This window comes from Anguilla rostrata, chromosome 1 (assembly GCF_018555375.3).
Source record: "Anguilla rostrata isolate EN2019 chromosome 1, ASM1855537v3, whole genome shotgun sequence".
Lineage (NCBI taxonomy): Eukaryota > Metazoa > Chordata > Actinopteri > Anguilliformes > Anguillidae > Anguilla > Anguilla rostrata.
In genome coordinates, this window is record NC_057933.1 from 33,507,694 (window position 1) to 33,531,066 (window position 23,373).

The 23,373-nt window shown below is 38.1% G+C and overlaps 1 protein-coding gene across 2 annotated transcripts; it reads right to left on the reverse strand.

Annotated features, from left to right (window-relative positions):
• Positions 1-214: 214 nt before the first annotated feature.
• LOC135255046 (gap junction alpha-1 protein-like) lies at positions 215-16,358 on the reverse strand. Of its 2 annotated transcripts, XM_064335768.1 has the most exons (3): positions 15,831-16,358; positions 6,818-6,925; positions 215-1,924 (listed from the first exon to the last, which is right to left on the reverse strand). In XM_064335768.1, exon 3 carries the CDS (start codon positions 1,906-1,908, stop codon positions 760-762), a length of 1,149 nt encoding a protein of 382 aa, XP_064191838.1. In that variant the 5' UTR covers positions 1,909-1,924; positions 6,818-6,925; positions 15,831-16,358; the 3' UTR covers positions 215-759. The 2 variants fall into 2 exon arrangements, with proteins under 2 accessions (XP_064191838.1, XP_064191829.1); XM_064335759.1 differs by lacking the exon at positions 6,818-6,925 and having other exon boundaries at positions 15,831-16,357.
• Positions 16,359-23,373: the final 7,015 nt, after the last annotated feature.

Sequence of the window (23,373 nt, forward strand, 5' to 3'; positions counted from 1 at the left end):
GTCACTGTGTTGAGATAAAGCAGAGAGGACAGGAAAGCAGCCCTTATTGAGATAAGGCACTGGATTAATCATTAAGGCTTGACTAAATTGTGCATACCCTTAGTGTAAATACATTTGATTCAATCCAGTACTATGAGCTTGTTACTAATCAGTCAGCACCAAGGTTGGCTGTCCTTCATGCCTGCAGAAATGATTAAACGATTAATAAACATACTGAAAACAAATAAGATATTTATTAGTGAATTTGACCTGATGATTATTTACAGAAATAGTGACCCAAGTGATTTTTTTGACAGATTTTTCAAATGTAAGACAAAAATCAATGTAAGCTATCAGATCAAAGTGTAATGTCAAAAATAAAATATTTTGCGTGGGAAATCATCTTTCAGAGTGACATTTTGGACTGTTGGGTATCATATAGAACCCATGTGGATAAAGGTAAACATAGTCCTGTAGCACTGAGAGGATTCTGGTTCTTTCTCCATGTGGGTTCTTAATTGCAGATCAGGATCAATTGACAGGCGGAATGTTGTATCCATTTTTAGTACTCATCTCTCCACTGTAAACTCTTTTTGTAATTAATGGTTGTTAGCGCTTTTACTTTCAGTCAGTATCATTGATGGATTGTATCTCCAGTAATGTGAGTAATCTTAAGCCTCCATGGTTACTACTGTCTCTAGAAGAGGCTATGCCCATTGTTGTCCACCAGGTGGCAATGGAGGGAAGGAGGGGAAAGAAGTGGAGTGTTACCATGGCTGGTTAGACATCAAGGTCACCTGGCCTTGCCCGACTGCTCATCCGACTGCTGGCCCTGCTGATTAGCCGAGGATCCAGCAACCCAAGGGGCAGAAGTTCATGCCCGGCAGTCAATTTTTTGTGATCCTGAGTGTCCTCAGGGAAATGGACTGGCTGGGCATGGGAATTTGAGATGGTACTCCCATTCTGACCCAGCCGGTTCTGCTCAGTGCTGTAATTGGCCCAGTTCTGCTTATTTGCCTGTTCGTTATAATTGCGGCTGGAGCCCATGGTCCTGTCCCCAGTTGCCAGCTTGTACCCTGGGGGTGATACTGGAGACAAGGGGACTCCAGCAGAGGAGCAACTATTGTAGTAGGCATACTTGGAGGGCGACATGTCCTTGACAATGGAACCGAGGGTGCCGCTGTTGTGAAATTGGTCTTCCTTCCCTTTCACCCGGTCCTTGACATTCTTGAAGAATACATAGAAGAGCTCAATAGCATTGAGGAGCAAGGATACCAGGGATACCACCAGCATGAATATGATGAAGACCGTTTTCTCCGTAGGTCGGGACAGGAAGCAATCGACCCTGTGTGGGCAGGGTAGCCTCTCGCAGGTGTACACAGCTGCCAGGCTGAACCCATATATGTACCACTGTATCACCAGGAAGCCCACCTCAAAGACTGATTTGAAGACAATGCTTGCAGCATAGGTGCGCAGGAGGGCACCCTTCATCTTGACCTTCCCGTGTTCCTCTATCCCATACTTGACCCTCTTGAACTCAATTTTCTGTAGTGCTGCATCCACATCAATGCCCTCCCCCTGGACAACCTTCAGGTCCTCCTCCTTCTTGTTCAGCTTCTCCTCCTTGTGCATCAGGTAGAAGACGTGGCCAAGATAGAGCAGTGTTGGTGTGGAGACAAAGATGATCTGCAGGACCCAGAAGCGAACGTGGGAGATGGGGAAGGATCTGTCATAGCAGACATTCTCGCAGCCAGGCTGCTGGGTGTTGCACTTAAATGCCGACTGCTCATCCCCCCAGGCAGACTCCACAGCCGTCCCCAGGACCAGGATCCGGAAGATAAAGAGGACAGAGAGCCAGACCTTTCCTCCAGGGGTGGAGTAGGCCTGGACCTTGTCAAGGAGCCTCCCCAAAGCACTCCAGTCTCCCATTCTGATTGCAGCGTAGCTGTATTTGGACATGAACTGAGCTTAGAATCTCTTTGTAAAAATATGACAGGATATTCATTGGCCTTATCACACTGGACCCCTTGCCATAAAAGTCAAAAATGTCAAATTACTTTTCTGCTCCTCTAGTAGCATTCTCTCTCTCAATTGCAATTCAATGTACTACATAGGCATGACAAACACAGGCATTAAAATATTATAAAAACATAACACATTGCATGAAAAATAAGTATACATTTAAATCAATTATTATGATAAGAAAACCCTGTAATTCAAATGATAACTGTAATAATAAAATATATACATTCATACTTGCTTTCTCTCTCTGTCTCCCACACACCCATGCAGATACAGATTGAGAAATTGTAAAATTATTACAGGGTTTATTATTCACAATTTTTTTTTTTGATTTTCTACATGCATTGTTAGGACAGCCAGCAGAGTTCCACTTGTCTAGAAGACTTATTTCCCTGTTTATTCATAAATACTTATATAACGGAGATTGTTATTTTTCTGACAATTGCAGTGATAGAGTATACAGAAAAATTTTGATGGAATTAAACAACTTTAAGAATGAACTGTTCCTTAAATGAAACTCCTTTTATCCAGAGCAATTTAGCAAGGCAGACATGAAATAAGCACAAGAATTCGAAGGTCAGTAGAATCATCCATTGTATAATATATTACTATTACTGTTAATATGGAAAGTAACTATTTTATTTATAGAGCCCAAGGTCATCTAACACGATAAAAAGAAAGGACAATATGTACTAGGGGTGTAACGGTACACAGTACATAGTACGGTACAAGTCACGGTCCGGTTCACACCACGGTTTGGACATCACGGTTCAGTACGAGTTCGGTACAACAGGAAAAAGGCAACAAAAAACCCCAAATACATAAGGCTAGGTTTCTTTTCATTTATTTATTTAATTTATTTTGAACAGACAGTAGTGCAAGTTACAGTTTGTTCCACCTAGTGTCGTATAGTCCCCCCTGAGGTAGTTGGTACAGCATGTAGTGTATTAAGCAGTAAAATGTAAAATGTAAAATATAAACAGTGAACATACACTCTCGCATAGGTCTGTAGGATATGTAGTGTTTATATTTTGGCCTTAGAGAGGGAAACAGTGAATAAGAATGTGGCCTGGCCTCCCCATCACAAGCATCAAAGCAAATGTGATTGGGGCAATTTTAAATTCCATTGATACCCTAATCTAGGCTGGCAATCTATGGGTCTCACCTCTTCAGAAGAGACAAACCAGACACCACACAGGACACCATATCGGGGGTTGGAGACCCTGCATGCATAACAATTCCCATTACTTTTAGTTTGAATGCAATCTTTAGGTAGGCCAGTCCTTGCCATAAAATAGTCTGACCCCCCTTCCCTTCTCTCCTAAACCTTAACCCGGCATCACCCAATCAGGACAAACATCCTCAAGCCATGCTGGGTAAGGTATTTAAGCCAGAGGAGAAAGTTGTGTGTGTTGCGTTTCAGAGCCTGGAAGAAGAAGAGTTTTCCTCTTTTTATTTTGGGGGTGGTTCCTAGGTTGTGTGTTTTTACTTGGTTTCCTTGTGGCACTTATGCTGGAAGTGGGTGATACTTTGGCATGGTCTGGCCGATCCATTTCTCTCTCTCTCTCTCTCTCTCTCTTATCCGTCTCTCTCTCTCTATTTTCTGGTATTTCTCGGTTAGTTGTTTAATGTTTTGCTGTATGTCTTCTGTTGTGTAATTTAGAAGTAGTGTGCCTGCATTCAATAAAGAATGTATGTTTTGAATTCATTAATATAATTGACTGCTTCTTATTGAATTCAATTATTTAATCTGAAAACCTGATATACAGCTTGTTTTGACTTATTGGTTGATTCCACCAGTTTTCTGTAGATTGACCTATCAAGAAATTTGGCGATTTAATTGATAATTCTAATTTAAACATAATTATTAAATTAAACCTAATAAAATATATTTTACATGGAGGTTAAGTTCGGAGTTCTAGCATGCCATATCACTTGGTTCAGTATTCAGAGTGCTGAACATTTTAACAAGGACATTGACTGTTGGAACCACTGGATTCAGAAAATAAACATTTTTAATTAATCCTTGCTTGTCCGACAGGTCATATTTTTATGTAGGGCTGATAAAAAACAAAAGGCAATAGGTCACAATCAGCTACAAAACTGAAAAGCATATCTTATGTATGTTATGAAAATACTACAAAATAAATAATGAGTGCATCTTAAAAGCAACGGGGATAAGTAGTTGGACTCCTGTTTTTTTGCCTAGCTCCGGTGATTGGCAGATCTGGGTGATGCCGTCGAATATGCGTTAGCGTGTTCGATGTGTTCCCGCACACATACCCTACAACTGTCGAACAATGCCGGCACACCGTCCTCGTCCGATCCACCACTCGCTCTCCATTGCTGTCGTAGTTCACTGGGAACCCAACATTTTCCCACACAGCTAATTTAAAGAAGCAGGCGGGTCTTCTAGCTCCTGTGTGTCATTTGCACTCGCCATAGTGTGACTGACTCAGTCAGATGCCAATCAGCTTGAGCTAAGCTTAGCATGGCATGTTGCTAACTTGCTAACGGCTTACAGCTTAAGGTATCCGGGTGGAACTTGCGCTTGTGAAATTTGGTTCCGCATTACGTTCATCAATCTTCGCACATAGGCTACTGCGTATTCTCCGTACGACTGCATGCACCGAACCGTAACGTCCGTACCGTGATGGTTCAGGACGAATACACGTACCGTTACACCCCTAATATGTACAGAAAGCTAAACAAAATAGATACACAGCCACGTAAGGACAATAATGGGAGACAGTACAGAAACCCTTGTACAGAAAACAAATGTATATACATGTAAACAGATGGAGGAGTAGTAGTAGTAGTAGTATTGGTAGTATTGCTATCTTAATACTGCTAATATCAGTATTTTGTAATTAAAATTTGAAAATGAAATAAAAGTAAATAAAAGTGCATTTGCAGAGTTTGATGTTATTAAATGAAAATAAACACATTATAGAGCCTATGTTTAACTGTTTCAAATAGATACTGGTAGTCTACGATTTACCCTCTTAACTTGTTGGTGCAACCCTTGAGTGGGCCCAAGTGGAGATTTTTCAACTCATACTTTCAGTGCTCCTGCAACCAAACTATGAGTTGAAAACACAAACTCTGTGTTCCAGCTTTATTAGTAGATGATTCAGGACAACTATGCCAAAGACGGAGTTTCTAAGTGCCACCATTGTCACGCTGGTCGTCCATTTACCAAGCACCCCCTCCCTGCAGTCTCATCTGCAACTACACCCCCCACCCACGACACACCGGACAATAATGTTTATCTGGGCAGTCATAAACATATTTTTTCACCACTAAAAATTTGTATTCCGTCATAGGAGCAAGACCCAACAATAGCTCTAAGAACATCGCCAAAACGTGGTGGATGGTTCAATATGGTTTTAATGTCGTCTCATCCCCAAACAAGAAAACGTTACATACAGTTTGTATGTACAAAAAAATATACAAGAGTTAATGATCACAAATTTAGGTACTGTACCATATTGTGAGACAATGTTTTTGCATTATTTTTTTAATCTGATATCAATGTTTAATCTTAAACCTTCATAAGGGGCACATTTATAATGAACAAAAAGCATGTTATTCATTTTAGGATAGATTTTGGATATGTTTCTGGACCCCTAGATATTTTAGACCAGCGGTTCTCAACCTTGGTCCTGGGGACCCACTGTGTATGCTGGTTTTCGTTCCAACCACAATTGCAATCCCGGAATTGTAACCAGCTATTATTTTTTGTTAATTAGGTGCTTCTCATGTCAGAGGGATTACTTGCCCACTTAAGCCACCTTGTGTCAGAAATAGCTATGCATGCCATAAAGAATAAAAGTCTCATATTCACATTGTGCTGTATTGTAGACGATTACGTAAAGAGGTTAAAAAAACTTTTTAACTAATCAAAATAAAGACTGAGGCAAATCAACAGGTTTCTAATTGGGGAAAGTGTGGGCACCTGGCCACTAAATCTAATCATTTGATAGATAACGAAGAATTCAGAAACAAAGAAAATGATAACAGGTCAAACCTGTATTGTGATAATTAGTTTAAGGGAAATATTATGCACTTAAAGCACTTAAACACGTGTTCAGCAACCTAATTAGGAGCCTATTAATTCTCCTTGTTAATTTGATCGGTTAAAAAAAGTTACCTATTTTTAAGTGATTGTTTGCAATCACTTAAAAAGCAACACAATAACACAATGGGATTTTATTCTTCATGCCATGCATAGCAACTTCTGACATAATGTGACTTAAAGGGGAATTACACTGTAGCAAGCTGAGTGCCACCGCTCGGTTAAGAGACGAAAGAGACGAGAGTTATTTCTGGACGCGAATGCATCTTTTTATTTTCACGGCCGCCACGCGGTTTTCTGTTCAGTACAAAACACAATTGTCGCTGCTGACTCTCTGTCAGCACTTCCTCCGTCTCCAGTCCATCTCTTCTGCCTCCGTAGACCGGCTTTTAAGCATCCAGGCTCACTGTCCAGGTAATCAGCACATTGTCCATCAATCAAACAATTAACCATCGGTGCTGATTAATAATCCCCAACAGCTGTGGCGCAGAGTTCCGAGAGCCGCCCCGCCCACTCTCTCTCTCTGCAGCCAACGCAAAAACACGCCCACCCTACCACATACACTTTATAACATTTCTGCTTCTCATTACTGATATTGTCCTTCAAATGAATGTGTCCCCCTTCATTTTTCGATTAGTTATTTCATTTTAAATGCCTAACGTTAGAAACAAAGACCTATTTTTTAGCACAAGTCCACATAGTAGTACTGTTTTCGGAAACACTATTTCTACCACCAACCTAATGTTATTGTCTGCAGATACGCCCACATCAGAAGTCACGCAATGATATGCATCCTCGAGTTCGATACTAAACTGCCCAGGTCTACTTCCATCTTCCTACTTGCATCTGTAAAGGAAAACAACAAAACAGCGTAAAATATTAACATAATGAAATAACTGATCGAAAAATGAAGGGCGACACATTCATTAGAAGGACAATATCAGTCATGAGAAGCAGAAGTGTTATAAAGTGTAATTCCCCTTCAAGAGGGTAAATAATTCCTCTTAACAAGAAAAACACCTAATTAAGAAAAATGAACAGCTTGTTAAAATTCTGAGATTGCAATTGTGGTTGGAACGAAAACCAGCATACATAGTGGGCCCCCAGGACTGAGGTTGAGAACCACTGTTTTAGACCACTGTACTAATGGAAAGCTTGTAATTCCCACTTGACAATTATACAAACTTGAGTTTTGAGTCAAAACAGTTGATTTGTAGTGAAATACATGATTATGTTGTGATTTACAGCAATGCATAATTTAGACATTTTGGACAGATTTGCAGACACTGCTTACTTTTTGCTTCATAGATTTTTAGCAGTTCTGCATATCCACCCTTAGATTTTACGCACTTGTGATCAAGGAGTTATTGATCCAGTACATATAAAGTTTAACCTGTTTTATATATGGGATCTCAGTACTTCATTGCAAACTAAAAAAGAGAGAATTCATTTTTGCTTTATTTTCTAGACAATTGAATTTGTGGCACTTTATTTTTTCCTGTTTGTTAGTGTCTACTATCATTTTTCAATCCATGGCATGCATGTTTCAATCCATTGCATTTGAATTTCTTAATTTCTTCTGTGTTTTAAATATATTTTGAAAAATATTTTTCAAACCTAGCTTGAAATTATTTGATACCTTTCAAAACAATGGGCCTCATTCACCAATATCTTCCTTTTCCTTTTCCTTTGTTTTTTCTTGAGAAAGGTCCTAAGAAAAATCTGTCAGATTCATGACGTGTTCTTAAATCGCAGAATTGTTCGCACCCGTGTCCTTATAATGATGAATCCCATTGTCCTCATAAATTGAAAGCGCGTGCCAGTTGTTCCTAATTAGCATAGGTAAACAAGACTGCAGGGCCGTGTGCACACAGAAAATGAAAAGAAAAGTTGAGAGAAGTCAAGAATGCCCAAACGAAAATCTAAAGACGGTGGAACACCGGACTCCAAAAGAAAAACTTCAGTAGTTCTGAAGTGGAGGTACTGCTGCAGGAAGTGAACAGCAAACGACCTGTCATATTTAGTAGCGTCAGTAGTGGATATAAAATCACACAAAAAAGATGCATGGGATGCTATCACTCGTTCAGTGAACGCTGTATCCGGAGAAGGGTGCACAACTGATGAAGTAAAAAAAACTGGCTTGATGTCAAATCTGAAGCAAAAAAAAAGAAAAAAATGCTGGTGGGAGTGGGCGCAAGGAATTGCATGTTATGCATTCAAATGACAAAGCGCTTCTTGTCACATTAATACCGCCAATTAAATCAACTGGCAGTAAACTGCATCGGAGAAACTAGCTGTTTCAACCCGTCGCTGCGCAAAACACTGCACAAAAAATGTATTGCCAGTCATTTTGGTGTCACCCCCCTCTGATGGTGTCACCCGGTGCACCCCCCGGACCCCCCTAGTGACGCCTCTGAATAAGTGTTCTCTTCTTCAACATGTCCATGTGTTTAAAAAGTGTCACCTAAGTGCTTAGTTTGTATTCAAAATTTAAACATTTGCTTTTTCAGTATAGACCAAACATTGCATAATTGAAACCCCCAAAAATAAAAGGTTACTACAGTGGTTTCATTTTTATCATTTATTTACAGATGAACTCCCGCTGAGGCAACCACCCTCTGAGGCGGAACCTGGCACGTTAATGCTTTGTAAAATAAAAATAATTATTTAAAAAATACTATAAATGATAAATATTATTGTAATTTAAATCCTATAATATTATACAACTGTAGAATTGAAGAAAACGCAATAACCAATAATTTTGCACAATCATGTCAGCACTCAAATATGCGTAAGTGCTCTTGAGTGTGCGTAGATTCTGTTCTCATCTAAGAACAAATCCCAAATAAGAAAACATTGGTGAATGTCAGAATATTCGTGAAAACTGCATAAGTGGGTTTTAAGAAGAAAATTCTTCTTAAGAATGTTTGGTGAATGAGGCCCAATGATGTTGACCGTAAAAAGTAGGGCTGTCAAACTATTCGAAAGTGAAAATTAACATTAAAATGTGAAAGAAAAATATGCAGCATGTGTTTATTGCAGCTGTCTTCCTTTCACCTTGGGATGTGTTGAACTAAAAATAAATCTCACATTTTAGCGCCTCCTCTGTTGAAAGTCGCAGGGGCCTACGAGGCTTTGCTATGCTCTTAACTTGACGGACAGCGCACTTTCATTTCATCTCTGGTTGCTTGTAGTGGTGTGCCATTTGTGAATAATTTGTTCCTTGTGAACAAATCATTTTTGGCTGGACCGCAACAGCGGGGCCAGCCCTACAAACGCGAATGACTGTGACTGAGTGATGAAGTTAAACCATTGGTCGGCCGAGTTATGAAGTTAGGTCCAGCCATATACTAGGTTTTGACCTGGTCTTGGTGAACAAAAGGAACGGACTCACCTGTGTAAGTGTTCCTTTCGTTCACCCCTCAGTAAGTAGGGGGAAAAAACTGGGAACGTTCCATTCGCTGAAGATACTCCTCCTATATATTCATTTTTCACCATTGGTCAGCCCAGTTACATCAGAGAAACACTATAAGCTATGAGTAGCCTACTTGCTTATTTGTGTGATGTAAATAAACTTGAACAAAAGAGGCCATTAATATATGATGCAGACCTGGGTAAAATACATGTTTAAAGTGTTTTAATTACTTCTAAATACTTTTTTAGAAATTATTTGAAAAACAGCATTTACAAATACTGAGTATTTAAATTACAAAATGTATTTGAAAATACATTTAAGAAGCATTTGCATATATTTGCAATTACTTTCAAATATGTCTTTAAAAAACATTTAAAATACTGAATTTTCGAATACAAAGTGTTTGATTTAATGGAATTATTTGAAAATACTTTCACAACAAGTCCAGTGATGCAACATGCGCAGTTGTACCAAGCTTTTGAAAGACTTAAAAAGCACTGGATATGCAAAAACTCTGAAAGCTTGGCATTTTGTCTAATTAGAGGACAGTATTTTGATGAGAACGCATCAGGTGACTGCTGACAGCCTCAGTCCAATCGCACCAATTTCCATTGTTAATTGGTAGTGAATATGCACGGCTAAAACACTTAACACAAACCACTTAGAGATTTGGTTTGCCCGACATCTCTGCAACCACTGTCCTCTCCATTGACTGCATGTCAGGTTGGGGTATTTAAAGCCAGTTGACTTGATTGGCAAATTGACAACAGGTGTGAAGAAGGGTCATTATTTTTGAAATCATCACATCTGGACATTTTACATGTTATAACTGCAAATCTTTAAGCAAAATATTTCTGACAGTATAGTATTCTGAGATAATTAAATCCTGGTTTCAAAGACAACAATAAAAGTAATGTTAATATTATTATACTTCATTTTTATAATTAAATTTTTTTTTTTCAAATGCTTTGGCATGTATTTGAAATATTTTTTAATTGTATTTGTATTTTAACCCCTTAGCGCACATGCCAAATCTTGCCAATCCTTGCCCATTTAGGGGGTACCCTATTTAAAGCTTTATAACTCCAGATGTAAACACCACAGAGACGTGAAAAATAGCTTAGTCCAAGCAAGACATTTGTACAATTTACAATACTAATGCATATTAGTTTATATTCATAATTTTGGAAGAAATAAAGTGCCACAAATGCAATTTGTCTAGACAAAAAACCAAAAATAAATTTGCACTTTTTTAGTTTGTCATAAAATACTGAGAGATTGCATATATACAGCAGATAAAACTATACATGTGCTGGATCAAAAACTTCTTGACCACAAGGGTGGATATGTATAACTACTATAGATGTATGAAGCAAAAACTAAGCAGTGTACCCAGCATCTCCAAATCTATCCAAAATGTCTAAATTATGCATTGCTGTAAATCACAACATATTCACATATTTCACTACAAATAAACTGTTTTGACTCAAGAAACTCACTGTTGCATCATTTTCAAGTGGGAATTACAAGTTTTCAGTCAGTACAGTGGTCTAAAATATCTAGGGGTCCAGAAACATATCCAAAATCTCTCCAAGAATGAAATGCTTTTTGTCCATTATAAAGCATATAAATGAGCCCCTTAAGAAGGTTTAAGATGAAACATTGCTATCAGATTACATAATAATGCAAAAATAGTCACACAATGCGCTACAGTACCTAAATGTGTAATAATATGTATTTCTATACTCTCTCGTATGTTTTCTTGAATGGGGATGGGACGACATGAAAACAATTTTCCACAGTCCACCACGTTTTGGCAATGTTCCAACTCTCACGTCGTCACTGTTGCATGCTTCACAAAAACAATCACACGACTAACTAACGCTTACATTACAGTATGAAATATCCACATTATATAATACCACTAACCTATTTAAAGACACTCAAGTTAAAAAATAACGTATATAACCGAAATATTTTGAGCAGTAATACTTACATAGCAATGATGAAATCTTATCTATGTTCAGTAGATGGAGACAGAGACAGTAAATCAATGATACTGTTCTATTCGCTTCTGTTTTGTTCCAGAAAATGATGTCAGCTAGGTCTGTCAGCAAACATATGGCTTAGCTATGCCCAGAAGTCCTCAATAATAATAGTATTTTCCAAGAAATTATGAAAAATCGTTGACCACGAGTTACGCTGACCTATAAAACGCTATTCCAAAAGCAAAATTAGACGTTATACATAGTTAGAAAGCTTATACTCTCACTTACTGAATAAATGAATTGTCAATCAAGCCAGACTGTACTAAAAAGGGTGACAACGCCGTAAACAACACGTGGGGCATTACGCACCGCTATTTTGGAAAGTACCCAGGCATCACAAATGCACGTATATTTTAGCAAACGGATTGTCCAAGACAATATATGACCACTCAGTCTCAAAAAGGACATATTTGCGCGTAAAACCAACAGTAAGGTTGTATATTTATTCAATATTTAGTCCCAGATATTGATTGTAGAATGACATGGTATCATTTTAAAAAACTTCTTCTCAATTTTTTCATTATTCAGTGAGCAAAGTTTTCACTACTATATTGGCTATTGTCGGGTTTATCTTGTTGCTATGACGGAATACGATTTTTTAGTGGTGATATCATGGAATATTTTTATGAATGCCAAGATAGACAATATTGTCCATTATGTCATGGGTGGGGGGTGTAGTTGTAGATGAGACTGCAGGGAGGGGGTGCGTGTTAAATGAACGACCAGAGCGACAATGGTGGCGCTGCGAAACTCCGTATTCGGCATAATTGTCGTGTATTGTCTACTAATGAAACGAAAACAACGTGTTTCTGTTTTTAACTCATACTTTGGATGCAGCAGCACTGAATGTCTGAGTTCAGTAATCTTGAAACGCCGACCACTAGGGGCTTTGCGCTAAGAGGTTAATGTATTATTTAAAGGCTCTGAATACTATTTGAAAAAGTATTTGGTTTCCCAGGAAAGTATTTATTTAAAGGAATGTGTTTTTAAATACTATTTGAGTTTCCATTTTAAATAAATCAATTTTAAAGTATCATGTGTAAATGTATTTTAAAATACTTCAAATATGTATTAACATACATTACACCCATGTCTGGTATGATGAAGGAAACACAGCGGAGTTACTCAGCACAAATACAAATAGCTATAGTCAAGGCACGTAAAATATCCGATAATCCAACAGCAGTAACGCAGGGCAATTCAGTAAAATCTGTGGATTACAGGTAATAAAATTGGGACAGATAAAGTGTATAAAACATAAATGTAAAATCATCACGGTTTCTGCCAGTGTATTGCAAGCCCGGCGGCCCGCCTGGCTTAAGTTGACCCCCCGCCGGGCCTAAGCATCAGGGAATTATTATTATTATTTTTAATGTATTTTTAAGATGTTTTTTAAACTACAGTTACAGTGGGGTGGCTTGGTTGGAAAGCTCACCAGCGACATCTGTTGGTTAAAACATGAACGCACCATAGGAAGACAGCAGGTCTGAGATCAGTGTTCTTTACCCTCATTGTGCGTAGAATGAGGTTCAACACTAGATGCTTCCAACCATAACTATCACAAGCTAACGTTACCTAGCAAGCCACCATTTCTTATTTAGTAGGCTAACTAACCTCGTTACAAACTGCGTTATCACTTAATCTCGTCGGTAAGTACATTATTTTTATATCAACTTAAGCAGTGTGTAGGTAACGTTAAACTAGTAGCATGAATGTAACGGTCGATATAATGTAATATTACATGACTTATTAATCGCCATCGAAATAACAACTTCACTTGTTCATTAATAAAGTTAGCTTGATTACATTGATGTGCACAACAATGTTGTCATGAAATTTTTCCCGACTGTGAAAACTGTTGTTGTTATCGATATTTCGCCTATTTTATATACAGTTGCAAATCTGTTTACGTTTTCCTGTCTGTCGAATGAACCCGATCGATAATAGGTGCTTTCACTCTACTGGAAACAGCAAGTGGGGTGGCTAGCGGCATTAGCTTCGCTAGCTTGCTAGCAAGCAATGGGTTCTCAATCGAAGGTGTTCTTAACTCGCTGACGTAAGCTGAATAATTATTAAAAATTTAAGGAAACATTTGACTGCTGGATCAAAACAACGGCACTATCATGTGCTAAGTAGCTAGTTGAAACTAGCTTTCTAGCTTCTGTTAGTGCGGAAATAGTCCTGCTGGCTAGAACTGCGAGTGGGGTGGCTATAGTGGCATTTGCTCCTCTGGCTTTCTAGCTAGGTAGTAAGCAATATAGGTTCTTCATCGGAGGTATTCTTAACTAGCTAATGGCAGCTGAATAATAAATAAAGAGGAGTTAAGGAAACGTTTGAACGCTGGATTAAAGTAACTGCACTGGCATGTTAAAGCTAGTTAAAGCTAGCTTTCTAGCTTCTGTCAGCATTCAAAGAGACAGTAATAAGGTAGAGTCTAGCTCTGCTGGCTGGGAACTGTGAGTGGGGTGGCTAGCGGCATTAGCCCTGCTAGCTGGCTAGCTATCAAACAGTAGGTTCTTAATCAACAATGTTCCTAGCTAACATTATCTAGTTAACATGCAAATGATAATAGTTATGAAAAAACAATCAAGCAAATGCTTGAGTGTTGGATCTAAATCAAGGCACTTCCATTTACTAGTCACTAGTTAAAACTAGCTTCCGTTTGTGTTCTGGGAGACAGACATGAATACATATCACTAACCCTGCTTATCAAGGAGGCATTAGGCTCGCTAGCTACCTAGCAAACAAGCAATGGTCTTAATCTCAGAAGAGTTGGAATTGGTTAGAATAATGTAGTGTTATCCTTTATGAAGCTTAACCAGTAGGCTTTGTGTTTTTGCAACATGCTTTCATTCCAATAAAGGATTTGTACTCATTCAATAAATTTGCGGATGCATTGTTTGTTGATTTGCACCCTATGTTGGGAATGGATGTGGGTGGAGTGACTTGTACATTAATATATTAGTGCTAGGGATTTATATCTATAATTTTAAAATACAGATCGATATGTGCAGTGCTGCTGCTTTTGCCTGAATGCGTGATCAACCAATGACTGTGAGTGATCACTCCCTGCTTTGATTGACAGGAGGTATTGCCATTTTGAAAAGTCTCATTACGAAATGAAAAAAAAGAGCACAGTTAGCAAACTAACTGCGAGCCCAGATTCCACCCATTCACCCAGCGCTGCTCAGAACAAGACCAAGTAATCGATCTGCCCAATCAGTGGGCAGGTCCAGCCCCGCTGGGTTTGACTGACAGGAAGTCTTTCCATTTTGAAAAGTGTCACTATGGCTGTTTCCCAAACCGCAAACTTTCATGCTCCACACTACCGTGCTCCGGAATACGCACTCCAGGCAATGCTTGGACTCGCACTCCAAGTTGGAGGCATGCTCGCTATGCGCACTCGGAGCATGGAAGTCTGCGGTCTGGGAAACAGTTTATGAAATGTAAAAGGGCGTTCGGAAATAAAAACGCCATTCTGAAATACGTCATTCCGAAAAGTGTCATTATGAAATGAAAAAAGCCATAAAATATAAATCAAAATATAATCACGTTATTGTAAAAAGGACAATCATGAGGTGTCAATTATTTAATTATTTCGAAATGAAATGTGAAGTATGTATTTAATTATTGACCAATTTATTTGTTTATTTATATATTTACATATTTAATTATTCATTACATTTTGGCACGTTTAGTCCTCCATTACCTTCGGGTAATTTTTTTTTTTAGGACAGCGTTGTGTCGAACGTGCTACAGTACATTACATTACATTACATTACAGGCATTTACAGTAACAGTGGTAGATAGCGTTTGCAGTCACATCTGTCCATCATGTGAAGAAGTCATGTATTCTTCATGGTAATAAGAAATTTTACGACAACTGCCACTCTGGGAAATCTCAAATATTAAATCGCTTCATCAATTTAAATATTATTAGAATTTGTGTGTGTGTGTGTGGGGGGGGGGGGGGGGGGGGGGGGGGGGTGACAGTGAAGTGAAAGATTGTCCCTATGACCTTATCAGTCTATGTTCATAAATATAAACCGATTTCAAATACATGCATAGCCTATAAAGACAACTTTCGCGGTTTCCCATTAGAGCATAGGTACAACAAGGATAACATATAACCTAATCTTAACTTCATCCCGATGTGAATTGTTTAGACTACCGAACAGTGGAACGGAATGTGTATTTATTTGGGTAGAGTTTTCCAATGATATTCCCATCAGTTTAGGTAGCTTGTACGTTAAACATTAAAAAGTCGGAGTTTGCAGGAGTAGCCTACCTGGAAAGTTGCGAAGATGGAACGACTGATTCCCGAGAGACTTCTGAAAATGTCTGCACACCAGTCGCTGTTGTCTAGAAATCTATGGTTGGGAAACTGAGACGGACTTGACAAACTTCTCCTGTTTACAACCCCTTTCATTGAGGTAAAGAGGAAAGGAGCGGAACAGTTCGCAGTCACCTGATTTTTGACGTCTAGATTCTGTAGCCTACCTCTTGATTTAAAATAAATTCCGAGGTTCTACCAAGGAAGTTCACGTTAAGCACGTAACACAGTCGACGTGCATGAATAGATATAGGCTACAATGCTGAAAATGATACCTGCTTATTATTCTATAGTAGGCTAGTAAACGGTATTTACAAAGAGGGTTTGTGATATCAGTTTTAGTCCATTTTCGATTTGCCCCTAACCGCTTTGTGGATAATTAAGCAACGTCTATTTAATATCTATGTCTTGTTTCCTTGTTTGCATTAAAATGGCAGGTAGGTATCTGGTTCGTCGTCTTCAAAATGCACTTCAACTACCTCCACAGCAGCAAAGAGTTCAGTTTAGCCTACACCGTAAAAAAAAGAAAAAAAAAGAAAAGGAATCAAAAAGGGTTCCATAGAAATGTTTATATATGGCCCCCAAAAAGGTTCCTAAATGGTTCTATCTTTTAAAAGAACCCCTAGAGTGCAATGTCATTGAACCATTTGGGTTCTATATAGAACCTTTATTAAATAAATTTTAAGAATACTATTGAACTCCTTTTAGTTCCAAATAGAACCATTCTTATAGAAAGAAAGGTTCTTTGTTCTTTGTGGAACCAAAAAGAGTTCATCATCATCACCATTATTATTATTATTATTATTTTATCATTTATTAATAATAAGAAATATAATGAATTAAATGTGACATTCTGTCACATCTTAATTTATTCAGATTTAACAGTGCAACAGCACAGTACAGTATAAAATAAGAATAATTATTTGACAGTAACTACGGTATAACTTCAGTAACTAATGCTATATTTTTTCTTGGTAGAACTTTTTTTTTTTGTAAATACATGAATGTTAAATAATTTTGATTTAAGTCCACACACACGCACACACACACACACTTATGATTTCACAGTACAAATCCAGTATAAAATAGGAATAATTCTTTGAGTGCCTTCAGTAACTAATCAGTTAATTTTTCTTTCTCCAACTCTTTTTTTTTTTTTTTTTTTTTGAAAATACATTATAAATAAATAACATGGAACTATGAAGGTGTATGGATCAAAGCAATAGACCTAAGCAATTTTCAAAACCAGGCGTGCATGCACACACACACACACACACACACACACACACACAGTTAACAGTTAGCTAATTGGTTGTACATCTTAAGCACAGACAGACATTTTTCACCTCTCATTGGCGTTTACCTTGAGAGGTTAACCTAAATGGTTGCGTGTAAATAGCGATTTAACGATTTTCGGGGTCTCACCTCGTTAGCGTGTCTTTTGTTTTCTGTAGGGAGTGAGAGAGAGCTCATGCATGTGTGCACATGTGCTAATGGTGCCCCATGCTACTTTTGTGCAGGTATGTGGAGTTCAGTCATTTTGAGTGTTTTAAACTTGGGTTTTGTGGGATTTATTTGATGTTAATAAATAACACTGCCACTATACGATCTCCATTCATTTTATGAAAATGTAACGATTTAATTTAGTTTTGTATTGAAGCACGTATTCCTACTGTAACACATAGGTGTACAGTAATTCCTCTGTTAGACAACTATTAATTATTTTGTTTGAGATTATTCTGTCGATCATCTTTTCGAGTAATCGAATAACCGAGAAACACTTTTTTTTTTTTTACAGAAAAATTAATTGATATAACAATGACAGATCCGAACATCATCTCCCGGGGCAGGGATTGCAGTGGCTCAAGACTCTTGGGCCATTTTCAGATAGAATGTTGATAAAAATGGAATGCTCAGAGAAATAGGCGCAAGATTTGTTTAGAATGTTGATGAGCGATAATATTTAAAGGAGCCGAGGGTATTGTAATAGTACAGAATTTTTTGTTTGTTTGGTTTGGGGAGAACCATAGTGGCTGCTGTCGGTGTGTTATCATACTGGTATTACAATGTTTCCCCAAAGCATTCAGCCACGAGATGAGTGCTTTAATGAGATTAGAATCTTTAATTATTATCAACTAATGACGTGACAAAATTCAAATTGATAATTTTTTATAATTGATTAAATCGATTAGTTTAATTAACTGTTGCAGATCTACAGGCTAAAAAAGTGTATTAATGTTACAGCTAAACATATTAATTAGGGCTGTCAAAGTTAATGCGTTAACGCTTGCGATTAATTTGAAATGTTTAACGCGTTAATAAAAAATTAACACAAATAATTATGATGACGTAACATGTACGCATTACCACATGTACCTTGCTAACTGGGATGGAGAAGGGGACTGTTTTATTTTCTAAAAGTACCTGGATGGCAGTTTAATGTTTAATCATTTTGATTGGAATAGAGCCTGAGACTGCAAACATACTAACCTCGTTGCTGTAGTAGAGGTAACTAGTGCCTTCTCTGAAGAAGATGGGTAGCAGTAGCACAGCTGCGTTCCTCTCTGCTTCTGCTACAACAGTTGAAAAAACACTTATTGAATATCAAAGACCTGGTTTTATTTGTGTGTTTTCAAAGCAAGACCTGGTAAGCGTGTTGGTGGGAACTGAAACTCACAGGTGTCAGTAATCTGCCGAAGATTAGCCTGTGGCCCCTGAACTGGATGATCTTGTTTATGTGCATCAAAATCGAGATGTCTTCACCAATTATGTCAATTATGATGTTGTCTTTTGTCCTGTAGCTCACGTTGTCCAGCAGGAGAGTCGATACTACAGTCGATAATACAGTGACTTGCTCTTCAAAGTGCAGATCTTCAACTCCACATTTCTCCTCAATTCCTTTCTTTATTTCAATTGGCAGGGCTCTTAGTTGGACAATACGCACTGTCTCAGTGTATAGCTTCTGTTGGAGCAGATCCAGTGAAGAAAACTCCCAACACTAACGTGACTGGTGTCGTGTGGCGAGGGTGCGACAGATGTTTTTGAATAAAGCTTACCGGCCAGCTTTATTCAAGTCAAAATTCATTGTTGAAACAAGTTTCTCTTTACAATATTACCAATACAATTCACAAGTCAAGTAAAGCAACATTCATAAAAATATGTAACAATAATATTAGAAGTAGTAGTTGTAGTAGTAGTAGAAATATACATATAATTTGCATAAATATATAATTCACAAAAAAACACAATGTCTTAAACTATTACATGAGACAATAGAAGATGCTAAAATATTTTTCCTTTCTTTTTTTTACAAATGGTTTCTCCACCACAATGCTTAAACTTCAATAAAGACTGTCCAGATCAACACAAATACAAGACTGGATGTTATTCGATGCTTAAACTAAAGACAATAACATGGAAGTATGTTTGTGTGTGAGAGAGGGGGTTCAGGGAGGATATGCAGGAGACTACTTAAGAAAACAAATAGTTAGCCATCTTGATGTCAGTGGGCAAGGTCTTTCCTTGAGGTACATTTGACATGAGGTATTTTTCAATGAAAGTAAGAGTGTTTTTGACCCTCTTGTGGTACTGGATGTTAAAAACAAAATAAATAGACATCAAGATCCCCAGCCCCATGGTAATGTCATCAACCTGATGGGTGAGGACGTCTGTGTAGTCCAGATGCATGCCAAAACTAGCCTCCAAGAAGGGGTTTCCTGTAATTGCGAGGACAGGCGTTGGGACCTCTGGATTCTAGGGCAGACAAAAAAAACAACATTCTAAATGCTATATGGCCAACTGACAATAACCCATGTGTCATTGTAACTATAGGCATACCTTGTTGATCATGTAGAGGGTGTTGGGGTCCTCTTTGAATAAATGTGGGAGCCAGGATCACTTGCAGACCTTGTGTTGGAAAGATAAATAAACATTTAAACATAAAAATGACATGCCAACAAAAACACCAAATTTACATATATCAAAACACAATTACAGAGATCACAGCCAGAAATTGCCCATGTAATTGCTTCTATTATTATTGATAGGTTTTAATATTACCTCTGTGTGACTCTTCTGCACATCCATTCTTGGCCTCTTCATACATCCTCAACTTGGTTAGACTTTAGTGGATATGCCTCAACCCACTTTGTTTTGTGGTCAACCATGAGGCATATGTACATATTGCCTCTTGGAGTTGCCGTCAGTTTCCCAGCAAGATCCATCCCAACCAATACAAATGGTTCAGACACCTGAGCAGTTCCAAAAGATTTAGGAGTGGACAATGACATATGGTAACTTTATGTACAAAGAGACATGAATACATGAAGCTTTGAACTGTGATGTATTTTGTGTTGTTTCTAGCACTGGGGGGAGTTCAGGAATACGGTGCTGTCCTATTTCCATGAATTTTCAATGATTTCTCAATAATAACATGTTGCCTGTGCAGACAGTTTCATGAACCCAAGAACATGGTTGAGGCTCATTCACCTTTCTTACATGCTAACTATGGTTACTCCCCTGAATTGTGCTTGAACAATTAACAATTTTTAGTTCATGAAGTATACTCGTGTAGGCTCCAGAAAATTATGATAAATTACAGAACTAGTAGGCTATTAAGCCATGTTCTGATCGGATGTTTTAGTTACTTTTGAGTTTTATTAAGTTTAGTCCCAAAGTTGTCAAAGTCAGGCTAGTGGGTATATATTTAAAGTTCACATGTAGCCTACACCTTTTCTTTTCCATTTTTCCCACGGCGCACAGGAACTGCTGCCGTGGGCTATGTCAAATTGTGGTCACTCACTCACGGACAACCTTTGAGGGACATTTTGTGGGACGCAGGTGGTGCCAGCTAAAATGTGTCTGCGGAAGTGAGTTGCGCCGTGGGTCTGGACGGTTACGTGCTTGTTTTTAAGTGGGTTCAGCGCTATATGGTTTAAAACACTCCTCGCTATGATGGTACCATAAACAGATTGAGCGTGATTGACGAATATATATATATATTTTTTGATATAGGTTTGATCTAAATGCATTAAAAAAAAAAAAAAATTATTAAAGGGGTGGTTTCATGGTTTTAAACACTCCACGCTATGATGGCATTATAAACAGATTGAAGAGCATTTTTATATTTTTGTGCATGGTAGGTTTGATCTAAATTCAGTTACAGAATATAGCGCTTTTTTTCAAAGATAGTATTTCTCAATGTAATCAGGTCGCCGATTTAACACATGTTTACACTTGCAGGTCAGGCACTTTTCGCGGTGAGAAGAAATTTTAGGATAGCGCTTCCGATGTTGCTGTGTCAAAAGTGCTGCGACGGAAACAACGATAGATTTACCCAGGAGCCACATCTGTTCAAAATGTAAACAAGTGAGGCATTCGTAACGGTCGGGAAAAACGTTATGACAACGTTACCTTTCGTGGTAATGTAAACTACCGTTAGTATGGTTGCTAATATTATTTACGTTAGTCAACTAACCTACCGTTAAATATCTTTTTTAAAAACAGTTAGCTAACGTTTGTTAGTTAGCTAACATTAGCTGGCCGACGTAACGTCAAATGTTAAATAAAATAATTATTTTCATTCAAATATAGCTAGCTTCAAGCTACTGATATTACAACATTAAATTGTACAACTTGTCTTTCATCAAGATTTCCCCCGTATTTGTTCACTTAAACTTACCGTGTTCAATATGTAATGTTAGTCTTTGTTTTTTGACAGTTGGAGAAGTCAGAAACGTTTGGCCCATGAAGCTCGAGCCACCGTTGGAATTGCTGAAGCTGGCGCAACCCGAGTATGCAGCGTGAAAGGAGGAGTTTGTAATGGTGAGTGGTTATTAACCTACCAGAGTGAAAAATGACCAGCCATGAACACATTTTGGCTGTGCCTGATATGTTTTTCTACTCTTACAGACAGGTTGCCAACCATTGTTTGTAGGTCTTTTCTGTAATGTTATTAAAAATAACTTTCAACGGTAAGAGTTGCTGGTCAATTTTGGAATCCACAGTTCACTGTGGACAGTTGAAGAAGTGTACCAGCGCCTACTTTCCAGCTATACACTGACTATGTTTACATGCATGCACACAAATACAGAGTAATCAGATTAAGACAATAGTTTTATTCAACATCTCTCACCTGCTAAGGGAATACAGATGAAAATTAGCTCTTGAGCTAACTCTGGCACAGTACCATTTGACGCAACTGTGGAAATGTTGATTACTGTGTGTTGTCCCTTTTAAATAAATAAATAAAATTTAACTACACTGGGGTATTCCCATAAGCAGAATTATTGGGTGTAGGCATGCAGGAGTTGAAAAATAAAGCTGAATGAATGAATTAAGAAAATCCTGCACACTGCTGTTGGAAAACACTACTTGCAATTTATTTATCTTTTATCCTCCAGGAACCTCTTTTGAGTTATTAAAGGTATCTCCAGTAACCTCTCCTCTAAATTGAACTGTTAAAGGTTCCTCCAGGAACCCCCCAAGCAAGCAAGGTTCCTTGAATATCCCCAGAGTTTCTTGAGGCTCTCCTAATTCTAAGAGTGAGGGAACTAGAATACTCAAAACGCAGGGAACACGCAGAGAAGGAACACAACAGCAGGAACCAGTGATGAGAAGCAGGGAAACAAGATTTAAATACAAGAAGGTTAAACAAGACAACAGGTGAGAACTCTGATAGAATCAACACAGGAGGAGAGGGATAACAAGACCCAGGAGAACACAATGCACAATTAACCCAGAGAGGGGAGGGATAACGAGACAGTCAAAAACAATGATTGAATAAATGAACACAATAATAGAATCAAACACAGGAGAAAGCAATGAGGCAAACAAACCAAAGTACGAAGATGAGAAATGCTGCTATCTGGCGGCCAAAAAAAGGAATAACCGGAACAAAAAATGGCAGAATCCTGACAGATGGTTAATATTTAACAACAATAAAGCTAAAAAGAAATAAGTTGATTAATATTATTCATTTATTTGTTTCTTTATTCATTCATTAATTCTGATTACGACAAAGCCCCCTATTCCTTCGTCCACCTCCTCGGTCGCTCGAGTAATTCAGCCAGGGAATTATGTAGCCCTCTAGGCCTACTTCTTTTTCACTGATGGCCCTTGACACAGGGTTCTTCCTCATTGCGTCTGTGAAAAAAAAGTAATATGAAATATTCCTACTAGGGGTGCCCACACTTTTCCACTGGCCAGTACAAAGCGCTGTACAGGGGAGAGTCGGCGGGTAAATCATTGGACAGTGGTTGCATGCAAAATTATTAAGTAGACTGTGAGAACCTAATTACTGTTAAGATGACACATAGCCTATAGCCTGCTTTAATTGCGTGCACCCACTGTCCATAACTTTATTCAGGAAATCCAAAATTTTTATCATATCTGTATATAGCATGCACACATCCTAAAAAATGAAGGTTTACAATCTATCCTACTCAAAAGTGTTTTGGGGTCAACATGACTGATGATGATAGAGGAGGTCACAATATTG